At 37.1% G+C, this 15,430-nt stretch overlaps 1 protein-coding gene across 1 annotated transcript in view; it reads left to right on the forward strand.

Moving 5' to 3' along the window:
• TNFRSF11B (TNF receptor superfamily member 11b) overlaps positions 1-15,328 on the forward strand; it is a 28,396-nt gene extending 13,068 nt beyond the window's left edge. The window contains exons 2-5 of the mRNA XM_050802104.1: positions 5,680-6,049; positions 10,050-10,241; positions 12,273-12,497; positions 14,131-15,328. Coding sequence (XP_050658061.1) covers positions 5,680-6,049; positions 10,050-10,241; positions 12,273-12,497; positions 14,131-14,519 — 1,176 coding nt within the window. The 3' untranslated portion in view covers positions 14,520-15,328. The remainder of the gene's footprint in view (positions 1-5,679; positions 6,050-10,049; positions 10,242-12,272; positions 12,498-14,130) is intronic.
• The last annotated feature ends 102 nt before the right edge of the window (positions 15,329-15,430 follow it).

Below are 15,430 nucleotides of genomic sequence, written 5' to 3' on the forward strand. Positions count from 1 at the left end.
TCATGACGAGGGATCACAAAAGGAACTCCCAAACCAACTGGTTATTTCAGACTTTGTGTGGGCTTCTTTTAATGAATTTCCCTAAATGGAAACCCACTGTGTCACTCATGGTTCTGCATACAGAGAGCAAGCCCAGTAGTATGGGATTGGCTACATTGCATAATACAAAAATAAACTTGCTGGACCAAGTGTATTCTTTTGTTTTTTTAGGAAGACGCATACACCAGTAGAATTCTCTAGTCAAATCAATTGTGATCTGAGAAATTTTCAACTCAGTAGCTTTGGACAAGAGCTAGTCTTAGCACAAAGAAAAGTCAAGGTCAGTTTATCTGGACTTCAGGAAGGTTGTGATTGATGTCCTAACATTGGTGATCTTCTAACTCTATGCCCTTGAGACTGAATGAAAACTAAGCACTTTAGGGCTTATTTTTGGACTATGTATGAAGAGAATAGTGTAAGGGAAAGCATTTGGTAAATGTTAAAGGATTTGACCAAAAAATTCATTTTATATGACACATGCTCGAAGTTTGAATTCTGCCTGCACTAATTACTATGATGTGAAGCAAGTTAATTACCATGACTCATTTTTATAGTTGGTGAAGACTTAATGATAACAACAATGATTAAACATTCTAAGTAGGTACAAACCAAAATATTATATACATTGTTTATTCTTCCACTGTCTGACACAGAGTTGCTTTAATACATGCATGCTCCAATGAAACAGACAAAACAGGCCAGGCATGGTGGCTCACACCTATAATCACAGCACTTTGGAAGGCTGAAGCAGGCAGATTGCTTGAGCCCAGGAGTTCAAGACCAGTCTGGGCGAGACTCCATCTCAATAAAAATAAAATAAAATTGATATAGACAAAATAAAATTCCAAGTTCAAAATACTTATTTTTTTCTTCTTGCATATACCATTATGATACTTTCCTACTTCTTAAATATGATTAATTGCAAAATCAGAGCATTTAATAAAAATTATATACATATATCTTAAATATTTTATTTTGACTTAAAACATTTAAATAAACATTCATTCCTCTGTATTTTGAGATACAACTAACCTCCTTCTTAGAGACGGTGTTTGCTAAGTCTCATGCTGCCTTTCTTACAAAACCCCCTTCTGTAAGTATTACCCATTCATTCAGCTTTGGAACTTAAAGCTATTTATGAAACTAATTGATTAAATGATCCTTCTAGGTGTTTTCCCTGTCTTAATAGTTATCTCACCTATTCCAAATTCTGCAGTAGGTTGTTTTTTGTGTGTTTTATTTTGAGGGTAAGGGAAAGGCTTCATTTTTCTCAAGTCATTCCAAAGCATTCCATTTACTTTTCATAGAAAAATGTTTTTCACATTCATGTTTGTTGGTTTACATAAAATTTAATTGAATTTCCTAATTATAGTTACAACTAGCATAAACAGATTCAGAATTGACTTTTGTTAAGCATACAGCTCCACTGGTAAGATCAAACATGAGCTGGCTTGCTAGAGGAAAGGCATAACTGATAAGCTGGGAAATCTGGTGATTTTACAGGGGGAATGGAAGGCATGGGAGAATCTGAGAAGGGGAGATTGGTAAAGAGTTCTGCTATGAAGAGGGGTTTCACAAATAAAACAAGGTGGAACAAGAAGTATGAAGGGGATTAGAGCAACACATTTTTTTCCAAGTTTACTGGGTAATTAAACTATGAAACCAAAGGATAATACAATGATAGAGCTAGAAAAGGCATTAGAGAACAGCTAATTCAATTCACCCACCATCTTCACCCACTACCATCGTCTGCTAGCATTTGATATGTGAGAAAAGATGCTTAAGCTTAAAATGGAAAATTCTTTAACATTGCTCAACATTAAAAATGGAAGGCAAGGAGAGGGACAAAGCTAGCTGAGATGGAACCTTAACTGTCCTTTCAAAAAAAGGAATGGAGGCTTCAGGAAGAAATTCTGGACTGATGAGAAGCACTAGATTAGAAGACTTTCAGGTTCTCTGCAAGCATAAGTGGTCTATACCAAAGGCTGGGTAGCCAGGGAATGGGAGGATGATGAAAGAAAGAACACAGAAAAAAAATCATTTCTTTTTTAAAAGTCAAGCATAAAACACACAAAAAATAGAGTAGCATTTTGTTTTGTTTTTGTTTTGAGACAGAGTCTCGCTCTGTCGCCAGGCTGGAGTGCAGTGGCGCCATCTCGGAGTAGCTTCTTCTATAGACAGCACCTCATGCTTCAGCATACACTCCTATGCATGTGTCCCAGCTTGGGCAGATGGTCATCAGGGGTCTGCATTTTACACAGAAATGAATTTTTAAGGTCTTATTAGGTTTAAAATATTATCAAGTGGCAAAGGGGCTGTATCCAATGTTAAGGTGATCTGTCCTGTGGCATCTTTTTCATTGCTTTTCCAGGAAATAAGCAGAAGAAACCGAGAGAAAGGACTGAGATGAAGAGCTCTATTAATCTTGCCCATCCTCTGTCCAGTAACTGAGTCCAGAAATTCTGTGTGGGAATTGGGGCTAACCAAAGATTGAGACCTAAACATCCAATTTTGGCCACACAGAGCCTGTCTTTTTACCAAAGTGGAAAAATCTTCAACTAAAACACAGAGGCCCAATTGACCTTGCTGAAAACAAGTTTGTAATTTCTCAAGGCTTTCCGAGTTTTAAAACTGTGTATGATTATTCCACGTGATAGCCTTGGAGACATTACCTTCATTAACATACTCTCTAATTCTTAAGTTGACCTTATTTTTTCATTTTCTCTGTGGGTTCCCTTCACCTCAACCTCCCTGTATCTTTAAGAAAGAGCAACACATTTCTGAAGTATGGTTTTTGGAAACCAACAATATCATGTCCAAATACCTAGAAAAATATAAATTGCATCAGTGTTCTTGGTCATATCTGTATTTATATGGCTTTTTCTAATGAAGATCACAAGCACCATCTGTAGAGTTTTCCCATCCTGTTCTCATTTTTTGGCAAGGGAGGAGAGTCCGTGTGTTGATGAACAAATGGGCACACCTGAACCATGTTGAAATGGGAAAGGGAAACCAGTGAGAAGGTCTGCTGGGGAAAACCTTTAGGACTCCTACCTACCAGGATGTGACTCACTTAGCAGTGGCACTCAAGATAAAGGAATCCCTTCGGATCTCTATGCCAGGCCTCTTGAAAGCAAACAAAACTCTCAAAAGTGGCTTTCCAGGAAACTGAATGTGAACAGCAAGAGAAAATAGTATTTCTCATTACTTGCACATGTTTTTGCAAGTTGAATCAGGAAATCTCATTTTATAATATTGAGAATTGCTTATACAATAGGAGCCCTGAATTATATATCATATATAATTCTCCAATATATTATAGGATTAATTATATCATAGGAGCCCTGAAAGATGTCCCAGTATATATTCAAATGACAAACTAGCAAGAAAGTCAGACATGTCACCTTGCTTTCTTGCATTACTTTGATCATTATTTGTAATTATTTGCCGTAATTATTTCTTATTATTGTCTGCATGCTCACTCAACTGTGCACTTGAAGGCAAGGGCCATTTGTGTTTTATTCTTGCCACATGCTAAGTTCCCTCCATGATGCCTGGTACATAGTGAATGCTCAATAAATGTGTATTGAATGAAGAAATAGGTTCCATCTATTTCTGAAAGATTCAGAACAAACCAGAGCTGCCACTCACTACTGGTCGATTTCTTTAATCTAGTGTCAACCCACTCCACCTGAGACAATTAAAATCCCCAGGAAAATTCAAGAAGATGCTTTCACTAGAAACTCTCAGGTCAAGGGAGTGTCCGGAAAAGACCACTGAAGCACCTCTGAGCTTGCACTGAATTTTGCTTATTGTTGGTTAGGAGTTCCTTACATTATAGCACTCCCTCTCTTTGAAAATTGTCTCTGTGGAGAGGTCAATGACTCTGGATGAGATGTTTCATTCTCCTCTTTCGGTTTATCAACTCATATTAGGTCAAATCAGCCCAAACACTTGCCATGTTTCCGTAAGAAGTGAATGAAGTTACTTTAGTTAAAATGTTCAAATGCTTATGAAAAGGGCCATTCTTTATCTTTGCCACCCCTAATTCAAAAGGGTGTGCTGTTTCCCTAGCTTGGCATGCTTTTTCCAGGTCAGGGGGTTCCTGTGAGATTTCCTGAATTCTGCAAAGAGAGTTTGGAAAAAATTATTGTTTGGTTTACCACCTCCCCAAAGCCTGAAAATAGTCAGTGTTGATCCCTGTACCAAAAACAAACAAACCACCCCCTACACACAAATAACACAGTTTCTTCTGAGCGTGTGATTCCTGTAATTAGTGTGAAGAACTACTTCAGTGCTCCCTGGAAGACCTTTGGGGATCTAAAATACAAGATAGAATACCCACTTGAAACTGTCCTTCCAAGTGGCACCCTTGTCCATGAAATCCTCTTTCCCCTACTCCACAGGCCTCTTCCTGCCATTATGTATGGAAACTTCTGAACCCTGCCTGCTCCCTGAAATTTATCCCAGTACACCTGAAGAGATGTGGTTGTTTAATTTGCTTAATATTTTTTTTTAGATGTCATTCACCTATGAGAGTCAAGACTGCTGATCAATATGATGTTTAGAGAAAATATCAACCTTACATTTGAGGAAACTTTTCCATGAATTGCAAGCTTATGGGAACAGGGGTCATATCTGACTCACCAGCATATTCCTGGTGCTTCACACCTAGAAGGCATTCAACATATATCTGTTGCATGAATGATGACAGGAATGACTGTTGTAATCATGTACCTTCACATATCACCGACTCTTCCGTATTTTCTTGGAATCAAAAAGTCTTAGAATAGGAAAATTGAAAGAGGTGTCCTTTCTGAAAGAGGTATCTTTTAGTCCCCAGTACGAACACCCTACTTAGAAATGTTAATCTCCCTATTTTCCCCTCCATGTTTCCAGGCTTCTTTACCTACTCTCTCTCTCCTTTTTTTTAAAAAAACAATACTTGCATAATTTAGTATAAAGTATTATTTTTACTCCTCTAATTGGATTAACTCCATAAGGGCAGGATTTCTTGCCTCTTTTATTCAGAGTTGTATCCCAAGTGCCCAGAACAAAGCCTGGCACATATGAAGGACTCAGTAATTATTTGTCAAATGAATAAATGAAAAGATAAATTTTTAGTATGCATCTCAGGCATCAGAAGCACTGCAGGTGTTTTAAATCCCCAGGCCCAATCCCACATCAGTGGAATAAGAATACTTAAGGATATGAATCCCAGGAATCTACATTTTTAACAGGTGATTTTGGTGTAGCTGTTCTGAGAACAACCAGTTAATCCAACTCACTCACCTAGAGATAATCCTGAAACCCAAGAAGACAGTGTCTTTCGGGTCACATGGTAATTCAGCAGTGCATCTAAGTGTTATAGTTCTATTTTGGTGGGCTTTCTACTCCAGTCGTCTTTGAGCCTGGATTTTACTTAATATGTAAAATCCAGCAGATAGCACTGCTATCTGCATTCCTGGTCTTTGAGATTAAGCTCCTGGAGGCAAAAAATTATGGCTTCAAAGCTTACTTTGTGGTAAATCTCATTAGGCTTAAGGTAATACAGGACTTTTTGAGTTAAATGATACTATTGCACATAAGAACAATGCTATTTTCATGCTAAGATGCCACTGCGTTCCTTTCTCCTTCTAGTTTCTGGACATCTCCATTAAGTGGACCACCCAGGAAACATTTCCTCCAAAGTACCTTCATTATGATCAAGAAACCTCTCATCAGCTGTTATGTGACAAATGTCCTCCTGGTACCTACCTAAAACAACACTGTACAGCGAAGTGGAAGACCGTGTGTGCCCCTTGCCCTGACCACTACTACACAGACAGCTGGCACACCAGTGATGAGTGTCTATACTGCAGCCCTGTGTGCAAGGAGCTGCAGTACGTCAAGCAGGAGTGCAATCGCACCCACAACCGTGTGTGCGAATGCAAGGAAGGGCGCTACCTTGAGATAGAGTTCTGCTTGAAACATAGGAGCTGCCCTCCTGGATTTGGAGTGGTGCAAGCTGGTACGTGTCAATGTGCAGCAAAATTAATTAGGATCGTGCAAAGTCAGATAATTGTGACAGTTTAGGAGAACACTTTTCTTCTGATGACATTCTAGGATAGCAAATTGCAAAGGTAATGGAACCTGCCAGGTAGGTACTATATGTCTGGACTGCTTCCAAAGGACCATTGCTCAGAGGAATACTTTGCCACTACAGGGCAATTTAGTGACAAATCTCAAATGCAGCAAATTGTTCTCTCATGAGATGCGTGATGGATTGTTTGTTTGTTTTTTGAAGAAACCAACTCGAGTTGCACTGCTGATAGTTGATCTATACCTCTGTGTTTCACTTCAGCATGGACACCTTCAAACTGCAGTGCTTTTTGACAAACATCAGAAATGTTAATTTATACCAAGAGAGTAATTATGCTGATATTAATGAGACTCTGGAGTGCTAACAATAAGCAGTTATAATTAATTATGTAAAAAATGAGAATGGTGAGGGGAATTGCATTTCATTATTAAAAACAAGTCTAGTTCTTCCTTTAGCATGGGAGCTGAGTGTCTGGGAGGATAAAGACTATAGCAGCATCTCTTCAATGAGCTTATTCTTTATCTTAGACAAAACAGATTGTCAAGCCAGGAGCAAGCACTTGTCTATAAACAAAATGCTTTCTCTTTTGCATCTTGAACAGCATAGGTTAGGGCTCATGTGTATTGAATCTTTTAAACCAGTAACCCACATTTTTTTCTACCACACTTGTGAAGCTTCAGTGCAGTCTATAACTTTTCATAGCTTGAGAAAATTAAGAGTATCCACTTACTTAGATGGAGGAAGTAATCAGTATAGATTCTGATGACTCAATTTGAAGCAGTGTTTCTCAACTTCAGCCCTACTGATATTTTAAGAAATATCTGGATTCCTGGTCTGGGCTCCCTTTTGTGGACAGCTGTCCTGTGCATTGTAGAATTTTAGCAGCATCCCTGGACTTTAACCACTAGATACCAATAACAGTCGTCTTTCCCCCATGCGACAACCAAAAACGTCTTCAGACATTGTCAAATGTCGTCAGGTGGCAAAATCGCTCCTGGTTGAGAACAGGATCATCAGTGCTAAGTATTTGTAACTATTTTAACTCTCAAAACTTGTGATATACAAAGTCTAAATTATTAGATGACCAATATTTTAGGTTTAAAGGCATACAAATGAAACATATTCAAAAATCAAAATCTATTCAGTTTCTCAAATAGTGAATCTTATAAAATTAATCACAGAAGATGCAAATTACATCAGAGTCTCTTAAAATTCCTCTTGGTATGAGTATCTGAGGGAGAAATTGGTGTTATTTCCTACTTTTTATTGGACGGTACTTTGGGACTCAAAAGCTAAGCTAAATCGTGTGTGTGTGGTGGGGGTGTGGAATCCCATCTGATAAAAGCAAATCCATGTAATTCATTCAGTAAGTTGTATATGTAGAAAAATTAAACGTGGGCTATGCAGCTTGGAAACTAGAAAATTTTGAAAAATAATGGAAATAACAAGGATCTTTCTTAAATAAGTATGAAAATCTGTTTGTAGAATGAAGCAAGCAGGCAACCAGAAGACTCAGAACAAAAGTACACATTTTACTCTGTGTACACTGGCACCACAGTGGGATTTATTTACCTCTCCCTCCCTAGAAACCCACACAGTGGTTCCTCTTGGGAAATAAGAGGTTTCCAGCCCAAAGAGAAGGAAAGACTATGCGGTGTTACTCTAAAAAGTATTTAATAACCATTTTGTTGTTGCTGTTGCTGTTTTGAAATCAGATTGTCTCCTCTCCATATTTTATTTACTTCATTCTGTTAATTCCTGTGGAATTACTTATAGCAACCATGGCGAATTCTAAACTGTAAAGCCAAATTTCCCATCATTATAATTTCACATTTTGCCTGCCAGGTTATAATTTTTATATTTCCACTGATAGTAATAAGGTAAAATCATTACTTAGATGGATAGATCTTTTTCATAAAAAGTACCATCAGTTATAAAGAGGGAAGTCATGTTCAGGAAGGTCATTAGATAAAGCTTCTGAATATATTATGAAACCTTAGTTCTGTCATTCTTAGATTCTTTTTGTTAAATAACTTTAAAAGCTAACTTACCTAAAAGAAATATCTGACACATATGAACTTTTCATTAGGATGCACGACAGGTACGTATCTCAAGAATGACAAGATTCTTAGGCTCGGCACAGTGGCTCACACCTGTAATCTAAACACTTTGAGAGGCCAAGGCAGGCGGATCACCTGAGCTCAGGAGTTCAAGACCAGCCTGACCAACATGATGAAACCCTGTCTCTACTAAAAATACAAAAAAAGCCGGGCGTGGTGGTGCACACCTGTAATCCTAGCTATTCAGGAGGCTGAGACAGGAGAATTGCTTAGAACCCTGGGGGCGGGGGTTGTGGTGAGCTGAGATCCCACTACTACACTCCAGTCTGGGTGACAGATGAGACTCTGTCCTCACTGCGGTCCCCCCTCCCTTTCCACCCAAAAAAGATTCTTCTTCATGCAGAACATATGGCAGTCAACAAAGGGAGACCGGGGTCCAGGTGTCCAAGTCACTTATTTTCAGTAAATTAACAATGAAAGAACACCATGGAATCCCTGCCCAAATACCTCTGCTTATGATATTGTAGAATTCGGTGTAGAGTTCGATCCCATTTAAGGAGTAGGATGTAGCAGGAAAGTACTAAAAACAAACACACAAACAAAAAACTTCTCTTTGCTTTGTAACATGGTTCCTAAGATAATGTCAGTGTAACGCTGGAAGTAACATTTAATATGTGAAGGTTTTAGGCTGTGGTTTCCCCTCCTGTTCTTTTTTTCTGCCAGCCCTTTGTCATTTTTACAGGTCAATGAATCATGTAGAAAGGTAAGAGACAGGAGATGAAACTACAACCAATCCATTTTGCCCCCTTTTTATTTTCAGGTTTTGGTAAAAGATGCAATGAGGTAGGAGGTTGACATTTTTTATAAATGAAGTTTAATAACTTTCTGTAAGCTTTGATTTGTCTCTTTCATATTTGTTATCTTGCATGAGCCAGAATTGGCCTGTAAAATCTACATTTGAATATTGAAGTCTAAATCTGTTCAACTAGCTTACACTAGATGGAGATATTTTCATGTTCAGATACACTGGAATGTATGATCTAGCCATGTGTAATAGACTCAAGTGCTTGAAGGCATTTATTTTTAATAGCATCTTTAGTTGTTGACTGGTTCAAGTTTTTCTGCCAATGATTTCTTCAAATTTATCAAATATCTTTCCATCATGAAGTAAAATGCCCTTGCAGTCACCCTTCCTGAATTTTTAACGACTCTGCTCTTTTAAACAGTTTAAGCAAATAGTATATCATCTTCCGTTTACTATGTAACTTAACTGCAGGCTTAGGCTTTTGAGTCAGCGGCCAACTTTATTGCCACCTTCAAAAGTTTATTATAATGTTGTAAATTTTTACTTCTCAAGGTTAGCATACTTATGAGTTGCTTCACAATTAGGATTCAGGAAAGAAAGAACTTCAGTAGGAACTGATTGGAATTTAATGATGCAGCATTCAATGGGTACTAATTTCGAAGAATGATATTACAGCAGACACACAGCAGTTATCTTGATGATTTTCTAGGAATAATTGTATGAATAATATGGCTGACAACAAGCCCTTACTGCCACTCAGCAGAGGCTAGACTAATGAACACCCTACCCTTCTTTCCTTTCCTCTAACATTTCATGAGCATTTTGTAGGTAACGAGAAAACTGACTTGCATTTGTATTACAAGGAGAAGAAACTGCCAAAGGGGATGACGGTGGAAGTTTTGTTCTGTCTAATGAAGTGAAAAATGAAAATGCCTAGAGTTTTGTGCAACATAATAGTAGCAGTAAAAACCAAGTGAAAAGTCTTTCCAAAACTGTGTTAAGAGGGCATCTGCTGGGAAAGGATTTGAGGAGAAGGTACTAAATTGCTTGGTATTTTCTGTAGGAACCCCAGAGCGAAATACAGTTTGCAAAAGATGTCCAGATGGATTCTTCTCAAATGAGACGTCATCTAAAGCACCCTGTAGAAAACACACAAACTGCAGTGTCTTTGGTCTCCTGCTAACTCAGAAAGGAAATGCAACACATGACAATATATGTTCTGGAAACAGTGAATCAACTCAAAAGTGTGGAATAGGTAATTACATTCCAAAATATGTCTTAGTACGATTTTGTAGTATCATCTCTCTCTGAATTGAACACAAGGCCTCCGGCCACATTCTTGGTCAAACTCACATTTTCCCTTTCTTGAACCTTCACCAGCTAAGGCTATTCTTGATGGATCACTGCTAAAGCTACAACTCGGAATCTCTCAAAAAGTCATCTTCTCACAGATAACACCTCAAAGCTTGACTTTCTCTCCTTTCACACTGAAATCAAATCTTACCCATACCCATGAGTGATGGGCAGTGTCAAGTTTGCCACTGAGATGGAATTAGGAGAGTCGAGTCCAAATTATAGAATTCAAGTTATATGTTATTACTTTCGAGATTGTCTGTATGATTAGCTAAAGTATAAATTGGCAACTAAGAAGCAAACTGATATAAAAATGATGACAAATTAGGCCAGGCATGGTGGCTCATGCCTGTAATCCCAACACTTTTGGGGGCCGAGGTGGGCAGATCACTTGAGGTCAGGAGTTCAAGACCAGCCTGACCAACATGGTAAAACCCCATCTCTACAAAAAATACACAAATTAGCTTGGCATGATGGTAGGCACCTGTAGTACCAGCTACTCGGGGCTGAGGCAGTAGAATCGCTTGAACCCAGGAAGTGGAGGTTGCAGTGAGCTGAGATTGTACCATTGCACTCCAGTCTGGGCAACAGAGTGAGATTTCATCTCAAAAAAAAAAAAAAAAAAAAAAAAAAAAAGGTTAATTAGAAATGTGTACTTGGCTTTGTTACCTACGGTATTAGTGTATCTATTGCATGGAAGTTCCAAGATACTCTGGTTGTGTTAAGCTCTTCACTGGGTACAGGTCACTAGTATTAAGCTCAGGTTATTTGAATGCATTCCACGGTCGTGATGACAATTCATCAGGCTAGTGTGTGTGTTCACCTTGTCACTCCCACTGCTAGACTAATCTCAGACCTTCACTCAAAGACACATCACACTGAAGATTATTTGCTTTTTTGTGTTTAATTAAGCAATGGTATAAACCAGCTTGACTCTGCCCAAACAGATTTTTGTACTACAAAGAAGTTTATGAAGCATAGGAACGTGAATTGATATATATATATGAGATTCTAACCTAGTTCCAACATTTTTTCATTGTGTAATTGAAATCATACACAAGCCATTTAGCCTGTTTTCTTATCTAAAAAAAAAAAAAAATGAAGGAAGGGGTATTAAAAGGAGTGATTAAATTTTAACATTCTCTTTAATTTAATTCATTTTTAATTTTACTTTTTTCATGTATTGCACACTTACTATGTGGTACTGTGCTATAGAGGCTTTAATATTTACAAAAACACTGTGGAAGTTGCTTCAGATGAATATAGGTAGTGGAACGGCAGAACTAGTATTCAAAGCCAGGTCTGATGAATCCAAAAACAAACCCTCATTACTCCCGTTTTCCGGGATATACTTACTCTACCCAGATGCTCTGGCCTTTGTAATGCCTATGTAAATAACATAGTTTTATATTTGGTTATTTTCCTATGTAATGTCTACTTATATATCTGTATCTATCTCTTGCCTTATTTCCAAAGGTAAACTATATGTCTAGATGTGGGCATAAAATAACATAGTATTATTCCAAATTACTGTTCAAATTCCTTTAAGTCAGTGATAATATTTGTTTTGACATTAATTGTGAAGTTCCCTGTGGGTAGTAGGTAAACCTTTAACAGAATGTTAATATTTGTATTCTTTATAAGAATTTTTGGCTGTTACTTATTTACAGCAATATGTCATTCTAATTAGACATTTACTAAACTTTCTCTTGAAAACAATGCCCAAGAAAGAACATTAGAAGGCACATAAGCTTAGCTGGTCTCTGCCACTAAGACCAGCCAACAAAAGCTTGATTTATTCAAACTTTGCATTTTAGCATATTTTATCTTGGAAAATTCAATTGTGTTGGTTTTTTGTTTTTGTTGATATTGAATAGACTTTCAGAAATCCAATTGTTGAGTAAATCTTCTTGGTTTTCTAACCTTTCTTTAGATGTTACCCTGTGTGAGGAGGCATTCTTCAGGTTTGCTGTTCCTACAAAGTTTACACCTAACTGGCTTAGTGTCTTGGTAGACAATTTGCCTGGCACCAAAGTAAATGCAGAGAGTGTAGAGAGGATAAAACGGCGACACAGCTCACAGGAACAGACTTTCCAGCTGCTGAAGTTATGGAAACATCAAAACAAAGACCAAGATATAGTCAAGAAGATCATCCAAGGTAAGATAATCTAACATATAAAGATCAATCTGAAAAAGTTTCCACCAACTGATAATGTAGATGTGATTCCAAAAATAGTTATACAAGATTTTGTTCTCACCCCTGCTCCTCAGTTTCCTTGTAAAGTATGTTGAACACTCTAAGAGAAGAGAAATGCATTTGAAGGCAGGACCATATCTCAGGGAATCTGCTTTCAGATCCCTTAACTCTTCTGTAAGCAGTCCTTCTAGACTACCAAGGAGAAGCTCTATAACAACTTTGAATCTTACATTGCATCTCTACCAAGAAGCTCTGTCGTATTTACTTGGTAATTTTCTCCAGGTAGGCTCTAGGTAGCTTACAAATATCCTCTTATTAATCCTCATGATATGGCCTGTATTAAAATTATTTTAATAGCATATGTTATGAGAATTAATGAGATAAAGTCTGAAAAATGAGACTCTTGTAGGAAAAAGCTAAAGCAAAACATTCTCACATTTTATAGGTTTATATAAAGATTCTCCATTAGAAATGGTGAGAGAGAGAAATAAAGAGAGATAGGGAGAGAAGTGGGAAAGAATCTGAAGAAAAGCAGTTTCATCCAGTGTGGACTGTAAGTTTTAGGACACATGATGGATAGAGTTCTAACTTCAGTAAGCATTGGGAGGACATGCTAGAAGAAAAAGGAGGGAGGGTTTCCATAATGCAGACAGGGTCAATGAGAAATTCATTCTGGTCCTCACCAGTAGTTAAGTGACTGTATAGTCTTGCACTACCCTAAAAAACTTTAAGTGTCTGAATCCGAGGTAACAGATTTTATGAGACCAACATCTTTGAGAGCTGAATGCTTTTGTTCATGCAAAGAGTAAACTTTTATTCTGTTTTAGGCAAACCAAAAGTATTCTTTGAACGTATAATTAGCCCTGAAGCCAAAAGAAAAGAGAAAATCAGAGACTGTTAGAATTGGAAGAGACCAAATTCCCTATGTTATAAATGAGGATATTTTAACGCAGAAAGATGAACTGATTTGCCTTAGGGCTCACAGATACTAAATGACTCATGTCATTAATAGAAATGTTATTTCCTCCCTCTTAGGTTTGTACCCTAGCTTATTACTGAAATATTCTCTAGGCTGTGTGTCTCCTTTAGTTCCTTGACCTCATGTCTTTGGGTTTTCAGATATCCTCCTCATGGAGGTAGTCCTCTGGTGCTATGTGTATTCTTTAAAGACTAGTTAGAGCAATGAACTTATTAACTAGCTCCTACGAATGAAACTTTATATTACAAAGCAGCTAACTTGAATACTTTCCTTTTTTTCTGAAATGTTATGGTTTTAATTTCTCAAACTTTTTCTTAGAAAACTGAGAGTGATGTACCTTATTTTCTACTGTTAATTTTCAAACTCAGGGGCTTCTTCCAAAGTTTCATTGGATGCCAAGAATATATAGCATATTATCCTATTATAACAAAAAATATTTATCTCAGTTCTTAGAAATAAATGGTGTCACTTAACCCCCCCTCAAAAAAAGAAAAGGTTATCATTAAAATATAATTATGAAATTCTGTGAGAACCTTTTGCCTCAGGCTGGTTTTATGATGGTATTGGATGAATATAAATGATGTGAATACTTCTTTGGGCTTTTGCTTTATGCAGATATTGACCTCTGTGAAAACAGTGTGCAGCGGCACATTGGACATGCTAACCTCACCTTCGAGCAGCTTCGTAGCTTGATGGAAAGCCTACCTGGAAAGAAAGTGGGAGCAGAAGACATCGAGAAAACAACAAAGGCATGCAAACCCAGTGACCAGATCCTGAAGCTGCTCAGCTTATGGAGAATAAAAAATGGCGACCAAGACACCTTGAAGGGTCTAATGCACGCACTAAAGCACTCGAAGACGTACCACTTTCCCAAAACTGTCACTCAGAGTCTGAAGAAGACCATCCGGTTCCTTCACAGCTTCACAATGTACAAATTGTATCAGAAGTTATTTTTAGAAATGATAGGGAACCAGGTCCAATCAGTAAAAATAAGCTGCTTATAACTGGAAATGGCCATTGAGCTGTTTCCTCACAATTGGCCAGATCCCATGGATGAGTAAACTGTTTCTCAGGCATTTGAGGCGTTCGGTGATATCTTTCTCATTACCAATGACTAATTTTGCCACAGGGTACTAAAAGAAACTATGATGTGGAGAAAGAACTAACATCTCCTCCAATAAACCCCAAATGGTTTATCTAACTGTCAGATCTGGTCTGTTATCTACTGACTGTATTTTGCCTTATTACTGCTTGCAGTAATTCAACTGGAAATTTACAAAAAAAAATTAGACTCCATTGTGCCTTACTAAATATGGGAATGTCTAACTTAAATAGCTTTGAGAGTTCAGCTATGCTAGAGGCTTTTATTAGAAAGCCATATTTTTTTCTGTAAAAGTTACTAATATATCTGTAACACTATTACAGTATTGCTATTTATATTCATTCAGATATAAGATTTGTACATATCATCCTATAAAGAAATGGTATGACTTAATTTTAGAAAAAATTATATTCTGTTTATTATGACAAATGAAAGAGATAAAAAAATATTTTTAATGGAAAGTTTGTAGCATTTTTCTAATAGGTACTGCCATTTTTTTCTGTGTGGAGTATTTTTATAATTTTATCTGTATAAGCTGTAATATCATTTTATAGAAAATGCATTATTTAGTCAATTGTTTAATGTTGGAAAAACGTATGAAATATAAATTATCTGAATATTAGATGCTCTGAGAAATTGAATGTACCTTATTTAAAAGATTTTTTGGTTTTATAACTATATAAATGACATTATTAAAGTTTTCAAATTATTTTTTATTGCTTTTTCTATTGCTTTTATTTGAATGGGACATTAATGGGTCTGAGCTTTCATAATATCCCTGTTATCACCAGGAACATCTGGGAAGTGTTAAAC

The sequence above is a fragment of the Macaca thibetana genome, chromosome 8, assembly GCF_024542745.1.
Source record: "Macaca thibetana thibetana isolate TM-01 chromosome 8, ASM2454274v1, whole genome shotgun sequence".
In the NCBI taxonomy this organism is placed as follows: Eukaryota; Metazoa; Chordata; class Mammalia; order Primates; family Cercopithecidae; genus Macaca; species Macaca thibetana.